Here is a 23,400-nt window from a genome sequence, read left to right as displayed (position 1 = left end):
TTTTTAAATTGATGGCCAAGGTTTTGTGTTATCTATATACTATTGTTATTAATCTGTAGTTTGGCCTCGATTTGATGTGTCAAGAAAACAAGTGCGAGCTTGTCAAGTTTGGTCTTTTCTGATTGTAGGTATAGTTAATTTTGTTGTTAATTATTTAATTTACGTTATAAATGGCTCCTATTCGAATTGTTTGAATATATTAACACAATAAAACCATGGAATTCCATTATACCGATCTCGGTATGCAATCTGAGCATAATATAATGGATGGTAAGTGCTTTGTACTAATTATTGGAAAATTAATACATACAATATTTATATTTATTCAATAAAGTTGTTCCTTTGAAGTTAAACTATATTTTAAATTGTCGAAAAATAAATATTACCTTATGTACAAAGTAAATATTCTCTCACAATATATGGATTTGCTTCTACCCGAAAACGTGTATGATTCGTGTCAAAACACATAAATAATATAATATTTTTGAAATTATGCGTTAAACAATGAGAATTGCAACGCTTCATAAAATTTTAAGTTTAGTTTAAGTTATAAAAACATTGTTAATACATATGAAATATGATTTTAATAAAATTTATGTAACTTATAACTGAGAAACTCAAATTTAGCACTTCTTTGTCTGAAGAAAGATGTATTTTTCACTATTTATAACATTACTTAATTAATAACTAAGCTGCATTTTCTGTTCAGTAATAATAAATTATAAAAATTATATTTATAGATCAATTCCAAACAAAATATTCACAACCATATATTCTGCGAAACCAAGAGGCAGAATATGAGGTTCGAAGTACAGTACTTGTTGATGGTGGTGACCGTTACGGTGTTTCAGCCACTGTATTTGATAAGTATGAGGAATTGGTATGGATGGGTAATCAAGGGGTAAGTAATGATACTAGTCAAGAAATGTAAAATCAATATAAATTTCATTAATTAAACTGTTTATTAGACATTTTTTTTTATAATTCACACTTAATTGCTAAAAATTGCCACCAAGGTTATTAAAATACTAACCAGTAATGTAAAGTACACATAAAAAATACAACAGTTTTCTCAAATTAAGGTTAAGAAAATATTATTATAAAACAAAAATGATTAGGAGTGATACAGTGAAAGAAAACTTATTTGCTTAAAAAAAATTCATTAAATAAAAGACAAGAAATAAACAAAATCCTAACTAATATTATAAATGTATAAGTGAGTTTGTTTGTTAAACTTTCACATCTTAAACAATGATCATTATGATTAATTTATTATTTAAGGGGCACGTAACATCTTATTATGGACCAAACTTGCAAAAATATACATCATTCCAAATTCATCAATCAGAGGAAGTAAGAGACATTCTGACATTAGAAAAAGGTATATATTGTCTAACTAAAACAACATTAAGACATCAAATAAGAAGAGGCATACCTCAGCACACACATAAGTAAGTTATGATTTATGAAAAACAATTGAATTTCAATGCAGACTTTTGGGAGGTTTAAGTCTCAGATTTATTTTATTGTAATATAGAATAACATACTTCATATAATATCTGCTATTTTAATCATATTTTGATGTTCGGGGTTTAGTTATTAACGCACAAGGTGGTTGGTGAACTTGTCCAGATTTTAAATTAAAACTTTTAATGAAGTTCCAAGTAGTCTAATGCTAAATGCTATATAATTGTTTGTATAATATGCTAAAGATATTTTAAGTAATTTTCAAAGATAATATTTAAATTGAATAAACTGAGAATATATGTGCCATTAATTGAATTTCTCTTCCACAGATCCTCGAATATGACAGATATGCAATGTCTTTTTCAAGTAAACTCGCACAAGTTTTTAATAGGTGGACACCAAGACAAACTTTTAGAATTAGATATCAACAAGATGACTGAAACTGTGATAGTAAGATCATTTATGATATTTATATTTATTTCTTATTAATGTGAAGTTAATTTATGTGTAGGGTATTTTAATTAGGAAGATGAGCTTATTTTTTTTTATGATCTCAAAAAATCATATTTAAAATATAAAAATTACTGGATTAATTATTATCTGCAAAAATGAATTTTTTACAATTTTTTAAAGTTCCACCAGTTCTTAAATTCTTTTCTGGAGCGACCGATCGTGATCGACGCGTGACGTCACATCGCTCAACGTTGCTCGCTCGCTCATACAATTTCGTCTGTATTTTCGCGTTATTCTTGATTTTATTTATATTTCGGTTAGTATAAAAAAAACAACCTTATAAATTTTTATACAGTACCATAGCATACTCTCTCGTAACTCATAACTCGGGAAAAATACTTTTTCCTTATATATATTATCAACAAAAACAAGTAGATATTTTCGTGGTGAGCATTTTAACGTAAGACATTAGTAGTAAAATTTGTCGTATTTATAAGTTTTTAGTTTGAGGATCAAGTAATTAATTTTTACAGGCTAGGATAGTGTTGTCATAAGAGTTTGTATCGATGAAAAATGCATTTCAACGTTAATCTTAAGTTTATTGTTAATTTTGAAGATAATTTGTGAACAACGCCGTATCGCCAATGGTATACGTTGAAAAAATCCTTAATGACTGTGACCCATTGAAATTGATTTTTACCATATTATGTTACGGTGAAAGTTAAATATGTCGTCTAATATAGTACGTATACAAATGAAATCAGATAATTCTTTATTCAAATAGGCTTATAAGGGCACTTTTGAATTACCATGTTACGTTATTGAATTAAATGTAAAGCTACCACCGGTGATCTTCTACCGATGCGCTGAAGCAGTTGAGGCTAAGAGGTCACCTCTTAGACTCAACTACAACAAAATTAGCAGTTAGTCTGGACATAGAAAAAGCCTTTGATTGGGCTTCCCAGGAAATAATGCAACTGGATCACCAATTTTGCCAGATTGGACCATCAAGATCATTGTCGACGGTGCATGCTCTTACTTAAAATTTGTCAATTCTGGTATTCCGCAAGGCTTTGTGTTATCACCTACTCTGCTTCTTCTGCATATTATTGACATGTGCAAATTAGCAATATTCAATGTTGGCAGACAACAGCACTGTAGACGCCTTACGATCTAATTTATATTTTAGAGACGGCCGCGCTAATATTTGTCAGGAACTCGTCGATGTGTATAAACTTGTGTCTGAAATCACAAATGCTTATTAACCTAAGTCTGAGATTGGGGCCAACCCAATTTGGTACAACTGAACCCCATTACGATACAAGTTTGAGCTATGACTTCTAAAATGTCACCTTTTGTCATACCCCTCATTTTGAGAATACCACCTCGCTGCCAAATCCAGTATCGGGACGTTAGGTTCCGCGGTCTATTGGAATGTGAAGCCAAATTAGGCTCTAGAAGCTTTTTTTTTGCTAAACAAGGTAAGACAGTACTTCACATCAGCTCCTCGCCTAAAATTCTACAAGGCAAAAATTCAGCCCCACATGGAATACTGCTCTCATTTTTGGGTGGGAGAGATGGCACTTTGCATCTTCTATCGCATCTTTTATGCTCTGAGGAACTGTTTAGATTTAATCCCAGGCGCAGAATTTCACCACCGGACATCGCGTCTAAATTCTAAATTACATCCATACCATCTCGATATCTTGAAATCCACTACTACAACGCCATTTTTAAAGCATTTCCTGACTCGCACAGCCACTCTGCGGAACCATATTTCTCGGCGACTTTTTCGAACCGCTATGACATAGTAATCTTCAAGAAATGAGCCTATTCAATCCTTAAAGGCTGGCTACGCTCCTGCAAGTTCTTCGGTGTTGCAGGTGTCCTTGGACAGTGGTAATCACTTTCCATCAGGTGAGCCTCCTGGTTGTTTGCCCCCCTTTTATATAAAAAAAATGTCTTCCAGTAATAATTTATTTCATTACAAGGAAGCTCCCACATCGCTATGTGACCAATGCCATAGTATGTTTGCATCCTTCACATTCGAGATTGTTAATTTTATTTGCAGTTTCATCGCAAGAAAATTTACTATTATATGACGTGGCTGTGTATGTTTCTTCCAGTAACAGTTTATTTCATTACAAGGAAGCTCCTCACATCGCTATGTGACCAATGCCATAGTATGTTTGCATCCTTCATTAATTTTTTTTTCAAGATTGTTAATTTTATTTACAGTTTCATCGCAAGCAAATTTATGATAATATGACGTGGCTGTGTATCGTAACTATCGCGCCCCGAATTGTGTATGTAAAATTAAAATATAGGAAATGTATATCATATTCTATATCGATATTATCTTCTATCGAAAGCGTAAAGCACTTGTATCTCTACACGAAGAGTACGTACGGACTTATTACCGATCACAGTTATGATCAATCTGCATTAACAAAAGATTAAAATAAACAATAATAATAAGCTCACTAATATATTTCGCATAATTTGTGAAAGAATCCGCAATCATAAGATCGACTTTAGGTAGATTATATGTTAGTCTACGTGAAAATACTGCTCCTATTTTAGTATAAAATAATATATTAATAATTGTATATTATTTATAAGTGAAAGAACGTATTTGAGGTGTCAAATCACAAAGAGGGATAAAATAAATACGAAATTATCAACGCGCGTATCGCAAAAGAGTCGCCCGCAATAACGAATCGGCGAAATGACGTCATAGTCAAAACTCGGACGGAGCAGAAGTTATACGAGAGCGCCTTAATTGATTTTCTTATAAAAAAAAGTTTACAGGATATAATTATAATTTTTTTCACACATGTTATTATAATCACTAAAGATTATTTTCGTACAAAAAAAAAATTTTTTTTTAATTTATATCTTACTAATTGAAGAAGGAGTAAAGATAAACAAACCTTGATTTAAATATTCCAAGCAAATTTTTAATAACTCTGCTATATTATATACTACAAACAGTTCTTGACTAATATATCTCCAATGCTAATAAGACCCATTTAAGTCCTTAAATCCACTTCCATTTGATTTCTATGATTTCGAAAACAAAAACCAATTTTCAGAACGCCATTTATTTAGAAATCCGTAATGAATACCATATATTATTCAAGAACTCGACCAATCACATAGTGTCAATTCAATGTCATGGTTGTTTTGTCTTTACTCCTGCTGTGTACAATTATGATACTCACTGGTTACTCTTTCTGAAATAAGTTAAGGGGCAAAGATAAAATGTTTGTCATCTACATCCTCATCAGTCGTTCGCTCTTGACAGAGTGGTCGTGATTGACGATGACGCATCGTTTTTGGCTAATGTAGCCCCCTCTGATATGTGTCTCTGTAAACAAATGTAATAACAGGAAACTAGCATTGCCAATAAACAATAAACCACACACACACACATATATATATATATATATATATATAGTATTCAAACCTACTACGGGGCAGTATATATTCAGTATTCCGAAAGAAAGGCTTTGGTAGTGTTATACCTTTCCTCGGAAAACACTAGAAGCCGTTATGACTGTGCCTGATCACTCTGGGTTAGTTGGGATTGTCGTAATATCAGACTATGAGAGTGAGACAATAGAAAATGCCTGTGCTTACGAACCCACGCCTGCCCTATATTATAGTATGCACAGTTGGTTAGTCTTTAAAGACTGGTTGGTATGATCCAAAATTGTTTAGAAATTCATTCTAAATATTCATTTATATTATAATAGTTTTATTTTTACAGAAAGTACCAGCTGATGGATGTGCTGTGCTGCGGAGTGGAGGCGGCTCGTTAGTTGCATGTGGCAGCGCAAGTGGCATGGTGTCATTACGAGATATACGAAACCCCGGTAAAGCGGAGCATACGTTCAGAGCACACACAGCCTGTCTCTCCGACTTGGACATGCAGGGGAATCATTTAATTACATGTGGATTTACTCAATCGCAAGTGTTCATCCTATTTTTTATATATATATTTTATTATAATGGCAGAAAAGTGAATGTACTATGCTGTGTATCTGGTGGTTAGTGGTGGCCTTCACTCTTAGACTTTTGTCAATGAATCATAGGAGATATTCATTATTTCTTACATTGTACATGCAAAGTCTACTATGTTAACTAAAAAGGTGTTTCTTTTTTTTTTTTTTTATAGAAGGGGAAGGTGGACGAGCATATGGGCCACCTGATGGTAAGTGGTCACCAAACGCCCTTAGACATTGGCATTGTAAGAAATGTCAACCATCGCTTATAGCCAATGCGCCACCAACCTTGGGAACTAAGATTTTATGTCCCTTGTGCCTGTAATTACACTGGCTCACTCACCCTTCAAACCGGAACACAACAATATCAAGTATTGCTGTTTTGCGGTAGAATATCTGATGAGTGGGTGGTACCTACCCAGACGGGCTTGCACAAAGCCCTACCACCAGTAGAAGTAGTTCTCTGTAATTACATTGGCTCAATCACTCAACAAACCAGTTTACGGTTGACCTACTAGGTTAGTAAGGCTTGAACAGCCCTAACAAAATTAAAAAGAGAATAATTGATTTTGCAATGAAAACTTCGCATAGAATGTAATTTAACAGTTGAAAAAAAAACTTTAGCATTTTTTTTTATAAAGAGTGAATGAAAGTAAAGTTAATATAACATTTATGTTTCCCAAGGTACTCATACCGTCAATCTGTCCAATAATTAAATTTAAACTAATTTTTTACTTTTAGACGCTATGGCGATCATAAACAACTGTATACCAATATTGTTTTGTCGATTTTAATTATAACCAACTAGTAAGAATAAATAAATATTAGTGGAACAAAATGCTTCATCTACTATTTCACCAAAAAGCTTAGTTGGCTTAGTTTGGGACGAAATTAAAAGTTGGATATATGTACGTCGACGAACTTGCTCGATTAGGCGTTACCGATAAATATACCCTGGTGTCAAGTTGCATCGCGATTTGCGTATATCGATTACGTTAAAAATATTATTATAATATATGATAAAATATATTTTGTTATAATAAGCTAAAGGTTCTCTGAGTGTTAATAAAAAAATCTTATAATAGATAGTTTAGGAACAAAAAATTAATAATTACCAAAACACAGAGACCTTTGCATATTTATTTTTTATTGTTTTTAAAATTTTTGAAGCGAAGATTAATAGCATTTTACGATTTAGATTTAAATAAAGTTTCTATCACAATTATTGAGAAAAAAGGTTTTAATGCTACTAACTAAAAACTGTGGTAATGAGGCCCGCTTTTTTAAAACAACCCCCATAAAAACTCAGTGGTATTTGCTTGGATTGGAACCAATCTTCGGTTAACATTTGTCACTGGCCCATTTCATCCATCTTAAGTAACGCTAATTCAACCATACTTACTAATTACATATTTTGAGTACTTTCATATTAATTATTGGCAATTTTAGGGCAACCGTAGCAGTACCGGAACCGTATGTATTAGTATGGGATGTCAGACGAGTTAAAGGCAAAGCAGCTTGGTCAATACCAACCGTGTCCCCACCGTTGTTATTGCACTTTGTACCAGCTGTTTCCGGACGGGCTGTGGCTTTGGCTGGAGATGGACATGTTACTTTATTCCATGTTAATGAAGCCCACGAGTCCGAGTACCAATCTGTATTTCAGGTTGGTTCAAGTAAAATATAGCGAAACAATATATCCTAGACCCTATTTGAATAAGGTTTTTTTTTATTAACTTATGCACTATACAAGATAACAAAATATAATGACAAAAAAAGTGTACACTGAATTGCTTATCTCTCAAAATAGATTTCTCAGATTCAGATTCCTAGACACCCAAGTTCTATGATACTGTATCTACATACAGTTTCAACACAGTAATATTTTAAATAAAAAGTATTGGTACAAAACAATTAAAAATATTATTTAATAAAACGCGTACCACATACCAAATAATATGTATATGTTTTATTATATTAATTGAAATTGAAAGCATGAACTGTTCTAATCAAGGATTATTAAGTAATAATAATAATGTCCTCCAGACCGATTTCCCATGGCGGCCAAACTCAGGAAAGATTAGCCATCAAACAGTGTTGACCCAGGTTTTTATCTAGAAGAGCTAATCTAAGAATAATTCTTCGTAATTTCAGGTGAATACTCAAACTTCTCAATGTAGTGTTATGGACGTGTCTTCCACTAGTCAAGCTCTCGTATTTGGCGATCAGTCGGGACATCTACATCTGTTCTCGGCTCAGCATAACCATGAACCACACTTTAACAACTTTTCTAGGTAACATTATGTGATTTATATATATATTTTTTTAAATTTATAATAAATAAGCAGATGCATAAAATAACCTTCCTATGTATACGATATCTTATCTGGGTTGCTTGACGGCGCAACAATACAAACTAATGATGGTTGGCGGCAGAATATCTAATGGATAGTGGTTTCCCCAGACGGTCATAAACTATTATTTTTTTTAAATTTACAATAGTAAACATGGCCACTGGATGCTTAGTTGTCATCATCGCTCATAGACATTAGCACTGTAAGAAATATTAACCATAGCTCACATTGTCAATACACCAATCTTTGAAAGACACTAAACTGTTGTTGTTTGGTGGGAGAATATGTGATGAGTGGGGACCTAACCAGGCTTGCACAAAGTCTTACCACCAAATAAACTCTTATGATTGAGCTATTGCTTACAACTATACCAATGTTTAATTTCTAGCTCAAAATTAAATTTATACTTCTAGGGCAACTGAATTTGCAGACCCAGTGCCAGAACTTCCAGCTGTCGGTTTTAATGATTCAACATTCCATTTCTCAACCGTACCGTTATCACCTCTCGCATCCGGCTCGAGGTGGTTCAACGAGCTGCCTCCGGACTTCTTTAAGAAAACTTACAGGTGAGGTATTTTAAAGTAGTAAAATAAGTAAATGATTTCTACTGTTAATATAATTAGTATAAACTAAAATAACTAATAACTGGCTCGTTGGTCTAGTGGCTTGATGTAAGGCCGCAGAACCGGAGGTCCGGGGTTCAATTCCCAGGTCGGGCCACTAAAAAGTTATTGGGTTTTTCTGTCAGAAAATTCTCAGTAGCAGCTCGGAGTCTGGAAGTTGGAAATGTGTACACTCCTGTCCCTCGGAAAGCACGCAAAGCCGTTGGTTCTGCACCTGAACTCTATCCGGTCGTGTCGGATTGCCGTCCCATCAGATTATGAGAGTTAGGGAATAGAGAGTGCACTTGTGTTTGCACACACACTTGTGCACTATAATATCTCCTGCGTAGTTGGCTAATCTCTCTTGAAATAGGCCGCCGTGGCCGAAATCGGTCTGGAAGACATTATTATAAACTAAAATAACATCACTGTCTTTTGTTGAAAGTATAAATGTTTTATAATATTAAATGTCAGCCTGGGGGTTGTTTGTTTAAAAGCGTTACTTTATATAACATATTTAATCGCATTTTCAGAAAGCCAAAGCCTATCGATCCTGAAGTATTAAAAACAATGAAGATGCAAGGTCCAATCGGTTACGCACCGAATCCAAAGACCCATAGACGAAATGAGGTAAAACTCATGAAATATAATTATGGTAAAAACGTACAAAGCTACAAATTCTCTATTTTACTATTTTCCTACAGTCATTACATGAAATATTCAATGAAAACAAAACTTATAAAAATTGCTTAGTTGGTAATGTACACAATGCTGTCTTCTTATTTCGAATGTAAAATAAATAATAAAATAATCTGAATCTATTTATGTATGTATAATTTAATAAATTTACATAGAAAGTTTAATAATTTCAAAATTATTCTTAAATAATATGATAATTATTTATTCACATTTTATATGGGTTGGCACATTTTGATTATATATTAAATGTAATTATAATTTTCACAAGTTAATTATATATATATACTCTGCACAATTTTATAATTCTATATGATATTTTTATATAAATTTATAATACAGATGCCGTATGTCGAAGATAACCTAGATAATGTAAAAAAGAACGACGCTAGTATTAGTATACAGCCGATACCTAGACATTATTTAAAAGTAAGTATAGTTTTATTATTACTTAGGAATTAATGAAAGCAAAACATTTTTAAAACAAACTTTTATGTGAAATGCATTGTCATTGGAAAATAACCAATGTGAAAAATTTCAACTCCATATGTAAAAAGGAAGTGGGTCTAATTCAACTCGCAAGATTTGACCAATAAATGTTGCAAGTAAAATAAATGCTTGTAAAAATAATGTAATATAATATTGTGAAAAATTTATGTATTAAAGAAGTTTACTGTAATTGTTCGAGTTACATTTATCGTCTAAGAGTCGAGCTGAGATGTTGAAAGAGTTTTCAGATATCTAACCCTATTTATTAAGCCTAAGTGGATCAATAATATTTAAGTCACATTTATATGAAAACCCCTTTCATCGTTTCCGGTTTTACTTCAGCTGCCATAGCATATTTTTTTACAACTACTAAGATAATATATATCTCCAATTGTATATCTCATTTTGGGAACGTTTTAGAAATTCGCATCATAACGAGACTTACCCCTTACCCCTCTCCCTTAATTCGACACTATTTTAGTCTAAAATGTTTTCCATCTAATGATGGGATAGTTCGGAGGTGACTAAACCTCAAAATTTTAATCATGAATATCTCGGTAACCATGGGTTTTCGCGGGTAGTGTTACAGGGGGGTTGTACACCTCCTACCCCCGTACTCCTCCAACCCATTTCCCACCCAAAATCGAGATGCTAATTTCTAAAGCCAACCCCTAATTTTTTCTTACTGTTTAGTGTAATTAAAGCAAAATAATGCTGTATTTATATAGGAAATAGGATTATAGTAGACAAGGGGGTATATTTAATTAACCATTCAATTTATAATTTCAGATAGAAATTCGATTCAATAAATTGTTGCCAAATGACGAAGACGTAGTTGTAAATAAAACTGGCTTACCAGGCTTACAATCGACTATGCCTAATTCATACTGCAATGCAATGTTACAGGTATTATTTAACATATAATTTTAAAATTGAAAGATAATAATAATAATATCCTGGGACATTATTCACACACGGCCATCTGATCCCAAACTAAGCAAAGCTTGTACTATGGAAACCGGACAACTGATATACTACATATACTACTTTTATTTTGTAAATACATACTTATATAGATAATTACACCCAGACTCAGGACAAACAGACATGTTCATGCACACAAATGCCTGTCCTGGGTGGGAATCGAACCCACAACTTTCAGCGTGAAAAGCAAGTGTCTACTGGTGGAGTTCCACCAACCCGCATTGGAGCAGCGTGGTGGAATAAGCTCCAAACCTTCTCCTCAAAAGGGAGAGGAGGCCTTAGCCCAGCAGTGGGACATTTACAGGCTGTTACTACTGGTGGAAGAGCTCTGTGCAAGCTCGTCTGGGTAGGTACCACCCACTCATCAGATATTCTACCGCAAAACAGCAGTACTTTGTATTGTTGTGTTCCGGTTTGAAGGGTGAGTGAGCCAGTGTAATCACAGGCACAAGGGACATAACATCTTAGTTCCCAAGGTTGGTGGCGCATTGGTGATGTAAGCGATGGTTAACATTTCTTACAACGCCAATGTCTATGGGCGTTGGTGACCACTTACCATCAGGTGGCCCATATGCTCGTCCGCCTTCCTATTCTATAAAGATAAAGAGACCAACCACGCCAACCGACCCGTCAAAAATAAATTCACACTATTGAGAAAAAGCGATAATATTTTCACTGCTAAGTCAGAAATAAGTTTATTAAAGAAATGTACATATATATATATACAATTTTTTTAATGCAAAAATTATTGAATATTTAACGACAATTACAAATCTGTGCAATTGAGCGATTCGAAAGTATCTTCATTATCTTGACATTTGCTCAGCTTTTAAATCGATTCTACGTCGCATACGCATGAGATTTGTTTAATCGTGCGACTGTCTGTCGGCGATAAATATATATTTATATTATGTTCAAACGTTACATTGTTGTGAAATACTTGACGTGTTTGCTTAAACGGTTTGTGAATTTCAGATTATAAATCAGATAAATTTAATATGCAGGTACTATATTACATGCCACCATTGAAAGCTACACTACTGGCGCACACATGCGCGAAGGAATTTTGTCTCAGTTGCGAATTAGGTAAGTAGCGGATTTTTTTTATAGTATACTTAGACGGACGAGCGTATGGGCCACCCGATGGTAAGTGGTCACCAACGTCCATATACATTGGCATTGTAAGAAATGTCAACCATTGCTCACATCACCAATACGCCACCAACCTTGGGAACTAAGATGTTAAGTCAATTGTGCCTGTAATTACACTGGCTCACTCACCCTTCAAACCGGAACACAACAATACCAAGTACTGCTGTTTTGCGGTAGAATATCTTATGAATGGGTGGTACCTACCCAGACGAGCTTGCACAAAGCTACCACCACCAGTATAAATATAAAATAAATGCTTATAGTTTGGTAGCTTGTCTGATAAAAATGTACATGATTTGCCCATGTGGCAGGTATTATTTATGGTGATAATTTTATCATAAAAAATTAGTTAATGAAGGTTATGCTTTGTTAATTGGCAGCACATTAAATTATTTATAAACGTGCGCTGTCGTCTCACGCCTGTAAAGAAAGTCGGTTGAATTGAATATCGAGCCTCAAATAAAAAAAATGTATGTTTACAAAGTTTTATGAAAATATGTAGCATAATTTAATATTCTATTTTATATATTAAAATTACTAATATAAATTAGAATAATCGTATAACGTACTTTATTTTTGTCTTTGACGTCGCACTTTTTTTTTTTTTGTATTTTGATATAATAGGGTATTACATCCATTTTTGAAGTGTCTCAGTTATATTCCTTAGTGCTTCTACTGTAAAAATTAAAAAAATTATTTATGGATATTCCATAAAAATGCATTTATATTTTACAATGTATTATAACGTTTGTTACGAAAATAATATAAAGCCTATATACGTTGAAAAGTTGATAGTTGGGATTTTTAGTTTACACAGCCGTATGACGTAATAATATGGCGGCTATTATTTTGTGTTGTTCAAAAACAGATTAAAAAAACTGAAACCATTGAATTTGTTGGATAATGAACTAAAACTATTTTTTACCTAAACTATCGCAATAATATATTTTTAGTTTTTTTTTATCTCAAATAAACTAAAATAATATTATTAAAATGTTTAAAAGAATAGCTTAGTGATAATGTAGATTTTCCCGGATTTTCTTAGTTTTCATGATCATTTCGGCCATCAGAGGCAATTTGAGACAAATTAGAGAAATGATTACAAATTTGAATCGCTGCAAGCGAAAAGGACGTGTGACCCGAATCCATGAAATAAATTCGATTCGTGTCAAAACGAGCAAGTCGCCCTGACCATGCCCCGTGCGCAGGCTTCCTGTTCCGCACGCTGGACACGTCGGGCGGCGCGGCGTGCGAGGCGGGCAACTTCCTGCGCGCCTTCCGCACCGTGCCCGAGGCCGCCGCGCTCGGCCTCATCCTGCCCGAGCGCGCCGAGCCGCGCGCAGACCTCGTCGCGCTCATACAGGTACGCGGACACTGCTGTCTCGCTCTTTTTTTTATAGAATAGGAAGGCGGACGAGCATATGGGCCACCTGATGGTAAGTCACCAAACGCCCTTAGACATTGGCATTGTAAAAAATGTCACCAATCGCTTACATAGCCAATGCGCCACCAACCTTGGGAACTAAGATGTTATGTCTCTTGTGCCTGTAACTACACTGGCTCACTCACCCTTCAAACCGGAACACAACAATAACGAGTACTGCTGTTTTGCGGTAGAATATCTGATGAGTGGGTGGTACCTACCCAGACGAGCTTGCACAAAGTCCTATCACCGGTCTTAGTCTCTTGGATCATGATTGGAGCGAGAGCAGGTGTAGGATCCTTGGTATGTGTAAAATATTTGAAAGTGCTAAACGATAAATTCGTTTTTAATACTAACTAGTGTGAAAGTTAAGGTCCTATTTTAATTAAAATAACTTCAAATCAATTAAATAATGAATGTTCACATTTATTACCTCTCTCTTATAATATATAGCTCACGAAATTTTTTTGGAATTTTTTGGAAAAATTTCAGAGTTGGAACCGCTTCATTCTACACCAGATACACTATGAGATACTAGAAACACGTAAAAAAGAAAAGGAATTGACCTTCCTAGCACAAAAACCTAGTCCCCCCAAACCTCGAGTTAATAATACAAGACAAATGAACGGACAGTACGAGTATCAATATAATAACGATCTCGAGTTCTTGGGACCGTCGGAATACGAAGATGAGCTGGACGAGGAACAGTGGCGTAATAATCATGATGAGGGTATGTGCATATTTATTCTGTACTAGTAATTTTTACCAAAGAGTTTAATAGAACAAATGAACTAAATCGAGCCTTGGGTGACAACAGCCAAGGACGTATGAGAGTTAAGAGCTAAAGATGATGTTTGTTAACGGCGAAGCATGCGTCTCTGAAGCTAATTCTAATTTGTATTGCTTCTGCGCTTTCGTACCATCTGCTTTGTATACATCTTGTGTACGACAGCTGCTACTGTCACTAGTAAGTAAGCAATATATTATATATATTTTGTTATTACTTCGTGAATATTATTAACGGCCTTAGAAGGGATAAGACCGATGTATATGTCATACCATCTCCGGAGGTGGAAACGACGTCGGACATGAACGCATGCGCTCCGCTAAGCGCCTTTACCGTTCCGGCAACGTTCTAGGCCGAGGTGTGTTCTCATAGAAGACACCCTTAGGATGTTATTCTCAGTGAGCGCTCAAGTGGGCTCCCATTTTTTCGGATGAATAACAGTACACTACTCCACTGACCGTTGACCTTGACAGTCATTGAGGCCAACACTTAACATAATTAAAAAAAAAAGCAAATGAGTAAGTATGCATTAAGCTTTCATTACTTATCTATATATTACCTCCACTTAGTGTCCAAATGATGTCGGTGAAACAATCAACCGCGGTGGGAGTAAGTACAAGAACGTCAAATCTTTTTTCTTGCAGTGTTTTTTAGCACACAGTACCGATTCCACATGAACGGGATAAAGTTGAGTGAATTGGTACAAACGTCCACTAAGCTGGAGTTGATTAAGATAATAAATAACGGGAGATGAGCAGTGGTACATTAATGAGATGTTAGCGAATTTTTGGTACACCATTGTAATTTTACAGGTACGGCCGTAACGAATCATGTTCAAAACGAATGTAAGGATGTGCAGAATAAACAGCAAGGTGATAACGAGGAATCCGAGATATCGCAACTATTCGCCATTGGTCGGCAACAAGTCAACAAATGCATGAAGTGCAATAAAGAGGTTTGTATACTTTTTAAATAATAAGGGTGGGTATAAAGTAACGGTGTATATATCGATTTCTAAATTTAAATCGATTCGATTGTTTGTGTGGGTAGATCGAATAGTTTTTGGCCTTAATGGAAATTATTAGATATTTTAATGATTTTATTTCATTTTTAAAGAATATTAAGATTGTTCTTTTTCGTGTAATTAGTAAAACACCCATTAATAACTTTCGTCGAGCGAAAATATTGTGTTAGACGTGGAAATGACATCAGCCTAAGGATTTGGAGGATACCACTGTCACATTGCTAGGGTTCGTAAACAAAGGAGCTATTCAGGCTCGAATATTATTTTTATATAATTATAATAAAACTTTATTATTTCTTATGAAAAAGTTTAATGTTCTATGAAATAGTAAATTCCCATTTGAGTGAGATGAAATTTATTTATATTGCTTATATAAAATTGTTTTTTTTTCTCTCTACAATAATAACTAATGTCAGGCCACTGAGAAAAAGTTTTCCTGACTTTATATAGTAACTAAAATTTTAGCATATTATCTATTTAATTGAAACGTAATTTCTTTATAAGGTCGAAAACATTTCGATAACGATTCATGATTTGACTTGATTTGTTTTGGGAATAATTATAGCGAGTGTATAAAAATATATTTGATATAAATATAGTAACACAAATCAGAGCCAGAGCTGCCTATTAAGAATAACACGATTATAAAAAAATATTACATTTAATTCTAAATAAAAAATGACTATCTTGCTCTACAAAATGAAAACGCGAATTCTATCCTTAAAATTGATATAACGTTTTAATATAAATGTGCTTTTTTATTATCAGGAGGATCGCGAATGTAGTATTGGCGTTTGAGCTGTAGCGAAGAGAAACGACAAGTTCTTAGAACCGATTACGTCATAGCAAGGGACCCACGATAACTGGATATGTATGTCCGCAACCTGTAACAGTGTAGACGAATATAATAGTCTGAAAATGACGAGCGTTTTCTTTTGATCGTGTTATTTTTGAGTTGGTCGCTGTATACCCTGTATTTTTGTTTTTACTGTTTTGTTGTTGTTTTTTTTTAAATTTCGGGCGTTATAATCTTTAAAAACATCGATCGTACACTCATGCATCACTCCGCCTGCGATCGCGTCTCAGAAGTGGGAACACCGTCTAACCGTAAGAAATTAATGTTCTTAAAAAAATCGAACTAAGAACAGTCGTCGCTATCTTAATATGCTATTTTTGCTAACGTGTTTATTTTTACTAACGTATATTTGTACTAACGTGGAAAAAGAGAGTAGAGTCGGTTCGCCCGTCGCGGAGACCCCCCCGAGCGGGTATCGGCCAATATCGGGTACTCCACCGATAGATACAAATACTTCAAATAGTTCGAAGTGTTCAGGTGACAGAGCGAGCTAACGGGCGTGCCCGCAGGAGGAGCGCGTGTCGGCGGCGCTGGCGTGCGCGCTGGTGTACGCGGCGGCGCGCGGCGGGTTCGCGGAGCTCGTGCGCGCGTCGCTGTGCGCGCGCCGCACCACGCCCGCCTGGTGCGAGCGCTGCGGGCGGTTCACGCCCACCGCGCAGCACGGCCGCGTGCTCAGGTACGCCGGCGCGCTCACTGCTCAGTGCTCGTACATCGTCGTGTACCTGACCTTTCGTGTGGCAAACGTGTGTATAGATATCGCTGGTGGTCGAGCTTTGTGCAAGCTCGTCTGGGTAGGTACCGCCCATTCGTCAGTATACTACTATCCGATATTCTACCGCAAAACAGCAGTACTCGGTATTGTTGTATTCCGCTTTGAAGGGTGAGTGAGCCAGTGTAATTACAGACACAAGGGACATAACATCTTAGTTCTCAAGGTTGGTGGCGCATTGGTGATGTTAGCGATGGTTAACATTTCTTACAATGCCAATGTCTATGGGCGATGGCGACCACTTTCCATCAGGTGGCCCATATGCTCGTCCGCATATTCTATAAAAAAAAGTAGATCTTTGGAGCAACTTTAAAAATATTCGTAGGCGATTGGCTAGTTCCTATGTGATTTGTCATTCGTAAATCAATGCTTCACGTGTCATTCGAGTGACTATTGTTTGTTTTTTGGCACTCAAACGATAACGTCCTTGACAGAATATAAAATAAATTATACATTTGTTGCATTAAATTGATCCCATCCTACTTTCCAGGTTGCCACCAATATTGTCGATCAATTGCGGCGGTGTGAGTGCACATGAAAAGGCTTACTGGGCGAAGGGTATCCAAAAGGATATGGTAAATATATTTCTGTAATTTAATAAACTAATTCATTTAAAAGTTATTGAACCCTGTTTGGTTTTATTTATGGATTTGTTCTTGGTTGATATTTACATTGTCTACGTAATTACTGGTGGTAGGGCTTTGTGCAAGCCCGTCTGGGTAGGTACCACCCACTCATCAGATATTCTACCGCAAAACAGCAATACTTGATATTGTTGTGTTCCGGTTTGAAGGGTGAGTGAGCCAGTGTAATTACAGGCACAAGGGACATAAAATCTTAGTTCCCAAGGTTGGTGGCGCATTGGCTATAAGCGATGGTTGACATTTCTTACAATGCCAATGTCTAAGGGCGTTTGGTGACCACTTACCATCAGGTGGCCCACATGCTCGTCCACCTTCCTATACTATAAAAAAAAAAAAAAAAAAAAAAAAAAAAAAAAAAAAAAAAAATATATATATATATATATATATATATATTGAAAAGCCCACAAACACATAGCTAGCCAGCTAGCTAGATAAATAAAAACTAAAATTGGTTCGGAAAGAAGATTCTAAAAAAATATATCAGTATTTGTATATAATATTTAAAACGTGATACCTAGATGTTCGTAAAATATTTCACCATGTAGTACTGTATTGGTAATTTACCGGTTGATTTATTATTCGTCTAGGCGGAATTACTTTTGCTCACAATGTTGTATATATTTTTAGCCTGAAACATCGAAGAGAGCTGGAATCAGTAAGCCATGTCGTTATGGATTACACTGTGCGAGACCTGGCTGTCGATTTAAACATCCGGAGAGGTATGACAAAATATGTACTGATATTGCTTGCCCGCGGCTGCACACGCATGTTTAGGGGGGGGGGGGCGAACACGCGTGCGCAGTTACTTTAAGGAAAAGGTTTAGATATTAAAGTTTTTTCACCGCGCTGCACTAATTCGAGTTAAGTGGATTACATATATACATATAACAATGTTCTTCGTTAGATATTTTCTAATAAATATATAAAGATAGAAAAATAATATACAATTTTTGTTAATAATATGACTAGAAAACAATATAACAAATACTTATTGAATTATTCTCTTGCGCTCATCGTGTCTATTTTTAATCTGTAATCGTTTTTTTTTTTTTTTTTAATTAATAGAAGTCCTGCTTAATATAGTTACTAAGTAATTTGCTTGGATTGCATTTTTATTAATTTATTACTCTTAATGTAATATAATTATGGTAAGGATATTGTAAACAAACTCGAATATGTATATATAATAAGGATTCGTGGATTGTGCTACCTCAAAATATATAATAATATTTTTATTAAATTAATTTAACCTATTTAAAACGTAAAAAGCCGAGATGGCCTAGTGGTTAGAACGCGTGAATCTTAACTGACGATCGTGGGTTCAAACCCGGGCAAGCACTACTGAATTTTCATGTGCTTAATTTGTAATTATAATTCATCTCGTGCTTGACGGTGAAGGAAAACATCGTGAGGAAACCTGCATGTGTCTAATTTCACTGAAATTATGCCACATGTGTATTCTACCAACCCGCATTGGAGCAGCGTGGTGGAATAAGCTCCAAACCTTCTCCTCAAAAGGGAGAGGAGGCCGTAGCCCAGCAGTGGGACATTAACAGGCTGTTACTGTAAAACGTTCTGGCTAATAGTACCTAATTTTTTAGCTATTTTTTTATAATAGTCTACAGAAATGCGTGTAAAACTGTATATATCTTCAGAAAAATTGAAATCGAACCGTACACTACTATTACATCCATATGATCCATATGATCTTAAACACAGAAAGTTTTTTTTTAAATCTATAATATATATCTACTGGTGGTAGAGCTTTGTGCAAGTTCGTCTGGGTAGGTACCACCCACTCATCAGATATTCTACCGCAAAACAGCAGTACTTGGTATTGTTGTGTTCCGGTTTGAAGGGTGACTGAGCCAGTATAATTACAGGAGCAAGGGACATAACATCTTAGTTCCCAAGGTTGGTGGCGCATTGGTGACGTAAGCGATGGTTTACATTTCTTACAATGCCAATGTTTAAGGGCGTTGGTGACCACTTACCATCAGGTGGCCCATATGCGCGTCCGCCTTCCTATTCTATAAATATATATTTATTAAATAGTAATCAAATATTATTCTGTAGGTCAATATTAGCACCGCAGTGTCATTCTCTAAAGAATTCAACACAAGAGAGCAACTGTGTGTTACCGCATCAATTACACATCCGACTGCAATCTGATGGCGAAGTTATCATAAATGACAAGGTTAGTTTTTGTTTTTTTTTTACCCCTTCTAAATGAAAAGTATTACAACATTCTGCCATATTATTATTATTAGTACCTGCAATATTTTTTATGCGAACTTTTATATTAACTTTTGAAAATTTATTATATACATTTTTGATGGATTTTTCTAGACTGATTCATCGACGGATCGATTACCTGATTTAAACAAGCATAAGAAGAAACCAGTCACCTTGAGATCGGAGCAAGACTACCACCTGTCCGCGGTGGTCGTTTGTGTTGAAGATAATCCTAAGAATTTAGTGTCGTACGTTCGGATACCGGATAAAAAGGACGAAGCTAAATGGTTCTTGTTCAACGATTTGAGGTAAAATTAATTAAGCTTAAGTATATAATTGTAAATGATATCTTAAAAAAGTTGATATTATTATCTAAACAATGGAACGAATTTATTTACCACATTGATAACATAGAATTGCTGTTTTTATAGATGAGTGCGTTCAAAAAAACAAATTAATTCTTCAAATCATATTTATAACAAAATGACGTCATAAAGTTTTACTTTTCCTAATGATATGATCGCGTTATTAACAGTGTGTATGTTTACAATTCCAGCATAGTCCAAGTGAGTCCGGACGAAGTCGTTCAATTCAGCAGCTGGTGGAAGTCCCCGTGCGTCCTCTTCTACACGAGCTCGCGGGTGATGCTTCCTAGCGACACTGAAACCTCATAGCCGATGCTTATGTATGGGCCGAACAATCAGGGGTCAGTATTTAACATTTTTTCATATTTCCAGTAACAGCCTGTTTATGTCCCACTGCTGGGCTAAGGCCCTCTCCCTTTTTGGGGAGAAGGTTTTGGAGCTTATTCCATCACGCTGCTCCAATGCGGGTTGGTGGAATACACATGTGACAGAATTTCAGTGATATTAGACACATGCAGGTTTCCTCACGATGTTTTCCTTCACCCTCAAGCACGAAATGAATTATAAACACAAATTAAGCACATGAAAATTCAGTGGTGCTTCGTAAGGTTTTGAACCCACGATTATCGGTTAAGATTCACGCGTTCTAACCACTAGGCCAACTCGACTTTTTTTTTTAATTTAAATTTGTTAGTACCGATTATTTTCTATAGAATCCACATTCTGAACCAGCGGTAACGCTTGTCTCTCTGAATTAGTTGATAAATCTAGTCTAAATGTTTTATATGATCTTGATCTAAATATATTTTAATTCACAGATGCAATGGCCCATACGAAATGAACGGTGTCATCTACGAAGTACCAGCCGAAGAGACCTACTTAATACGATGAGCATATTATATAAAGTCTGACAGAAACTAATAGTACGAAATGTTAAGAATATTCTGGAAATAGGTTAATAGATTATAAAGTAATTACTAGAAAAATGGAGTATAGCTTATGAAGTAATAATTATATAGATAACATATATATAGTTAAAATGAAAACGAAGCAAAACCGCGATTGGACGATTTTGCCGAACTAATTATTACACGTTTGTGATTTGTTGATGACGTTAACAAATATTGCGTTTGTTAATGTGATATTTTTATAAGTACAGGACGATGTTGAATTCGCGGTTTAATGATATTGTATTTACTTTATCCGCACTGATTTAAAAATAGAATTATAATTGATACTGTTACTTAAACATCCATAGTTTCGTTTACTACAATATAATCAGTGGATGACAAAACTTTATTATAAAAATGACAAATTTTCATTTTACAAGTGACTTTTTCTGTAAATAATTCATTAGATAATTAATTATCAGATTCTAATTATTAATTTTTACTTAAGCGTAACGATATCGCGTTGTCCGACCAAATATTTAGTGTATTCAAAAAAAACACGCATTCTCACGTGAGTTGAATCTCATATGATAATATTTGAGTATTTAAAAAACAATGAATATGAGTGTGGTTCATTATTGAGCTTAATATGGTGGTCGGTCAACGCAAATATTTACTTTATTCATATGACATTCAATTAACAAAATCGACAAATATACACAGATACGTATTTGTGTTCCTTACAATATTTGTACAGATAAAACGATAATAAGCAAATTGGTAATGTGACATTGTTTTGTTCAGACGATAAATGAAAATACATGTACATACATACAAAATCAAGTTACACGAAAATATAGTGTCCGTATATGACGATAGAGCATGATTTGGCGAAATCAAAAGCACATTGAAAACGCACTAGTTCGAATCGCACTTTAATTTTCATATATATACTCCATTTTGCTAGTTTGAAAATGGATTTAATCTGAGGTTAAACAGTTCGAAGATGTTTTTTCGCGCTTCAGATAATTTATTTTTTTAAGCAAATTGTCGTCTCGGTATATATTTTTATACGGTCATAACGCCTTTTATATGAAGCAATAAACATTTTATATAAACAATATGTTTTATACCGATAAACCGAGTCAACGGGATTTGCTAAAATAAATATTTTTTTATTACACGATGTATACTATTTGCGTGTGACTATTTCGCCTCGGAGCGCTGAATGTTTTTTAAATTATCGGTAAGTGAGAGTTCCATTAATCTAAGGCACAAAGAATGGTAATATTTTTAAATATAAATTATTTAACGTAGGCAAGCTAGAAATGCATAATTTTTTTTTTATTTGTTAAAAATAATTGTTATATATTTAAAGCCACGCGTTTTTAAAAGAGTACTTAAAAACTTTTCTATGTCTTTGTCCAATGAAAAATTTGTGGTTTTTTTTTTTTAAGAATTGATAAATACTTTTTTTACCAATCGACATATCTTACGAGATTCTAAATTAAATAACTCCTTCCATTCAACATTGAATCTTCTGTCTCATTCTAACGTATTACAGATTATTTTTGATAGAAAAGGATGTCTGTACGTGATTTACTGTTAACGTAATGTATGAAGATATGTATATATGTCAAAATTTGCATCCATTCTGCTTAATAGTCTCAATCCATATGAATGAGACGCAAGAACTATTTGTAGTAATTGGCCTAAGATACTAAATTTGTTTAAACGTCAATTAAACATTAACGGCTTTAGTTATAAATGTTGTTTTAGGGAATTATTAGTAAAACATGCTATCTTCTTCTTATGTATGTAAAATCAATGATGACAGAAAGAGAGAGATCAGTGTAAATATATATAAATATCCTCTAAATAATGTTTACAATTAAAGTCGTAAACGTCTGTTAGTATTATATGTTTATGGAATATGTTTCTATCAACATTATCTTCGGTTGTGATACCTCAAACCTTGCATAATTTTTTTTTTATATTTTTTTATCGACTGATTCGGTTTCCCGCTTGTGACGCTATCAGTACATTTTCACGTATAAATTATTTTTCAACATTTCCATGGTGGCTGGTTATTTTTTATAAGAGAAATAAAATCTTAAAATCTGATTGATACGCTCGTATTATTTGAAACTTTCGTTACAGTATACGACAAACGTTATACTTATTATGTACTTCTCTGTAACTA

The 23,400-nt window shown here is 34.5% G+C and overlaps 2 protein-coding genes across 3 annotated transcripts in view; both read left to right on the top strand.

The window, feature by feature from the left end:
* Positions 1–106: 106 nt before the first annotated feature.
* Positions 107–23,325, top strand: LOC126773777 (PAN2-PAN3 deadenylation complex catalytic subunit PAN2). 2 transcript variants are annotated; one of them, XM_050494924.1, is made up of 22 exons: positions 107–270; positions 741–901; positions 1,282–1,451; positions 1,797–1,917; positions 5,693–5,892; positions 7,377–7,593; positions 8,082–8,221; positions 8,695–8,847; positions 9,417–9,513; positions 9,922–10,008; positions 10,858–10,974; positions 12,057–12,138; positions 13,413–13,567; positions 14,120–14,357; positions 15,227–15,369; positions 16,804–16,970; positions 17,554–17,638; positions 18,335–18,426; positions 19,784–19,904; positions 20,057–20,250; positions 20,499–20,648; positions 21,126–23,325. In XM_050494924.1, the coding sequence occupies exons 1-21, from the start codon at positions 216–218 to the stop codon at positions 20,614–20,616; spliced, it is 2,913 nt and encodes a 970-aa protein (XP_050350881.1). In that variant the 5' UTR covers positions 107–215; the 3' UTR covers positions 20,617–20,648; positions 21,126–23,325. The 2 variants fall into 2 exon arrangements, with proteins under 2 accessions (XP_050350881.1, XP_050350883.1); XM_050494926.1 differs by lacking the exons at positions 107–270; positions 741–901; positions 1,282–1,451; positions 1,797–1,917 and adding an exon at positions 4,304–4,321.
* LOC126773873 (larval cuticle protein LCP-17-like) overlaps positions 22,322–23,400 on the top strand; it is a 48,811-nt gene continuing 47,732 nt past the window's right edge. The window contains exon 1 of the mRNA XM_050495097.1: positions 22,322–22,443. Coding sequence (XP_050351054.1) covers positions 22,426–22,443 — 18 coding nt within the window. The 5' untranslated portion in view covers positions 22,322–22,425. The remainder of the gene's footprint in view (positions 22,444–23,400) is intronic.

The sequence above is a fragment of the Nymphalis io genome, chromosome 15 (assembly GCF_905147045.1).
Source record: "Nymphalis io chromosome 15, ilAglIoxx1.1, whole genome shotgun sequence".
In the NCBI taxonomy this organism is placed as follows: Eukaryota; Metazoa; Arthropoda; class Insecta; order Lepidoptera; family Nymphalidae; genus Nymphalis; species Nymphalis io.
This window is presented reverse-complemented; position numbering and strand designations above follow the sequence as displayed.

Coding starts and splice junctions, on each gene's coding strand:
- LOC126773777 (XM_050494924.1), top strand. CDS start 216: ATGGAATTCCATTATACCGATCTCGGTATGCAATCTGAGCATAATATA. Junction 13,568..14,119: donor ACCTCGTCGCGCTCATACAG/GTACGCGGACAC, acceptor GAAAAATTTCAG/AGTTGGAACCGCTTCATTCT. Junction 14,358..15,226: donor GCGTAATAATCATGATGAGG/GTATGTGCATAT, acceptor GTAATTTTACAG/GTACGGCCGTAACGAATCAT.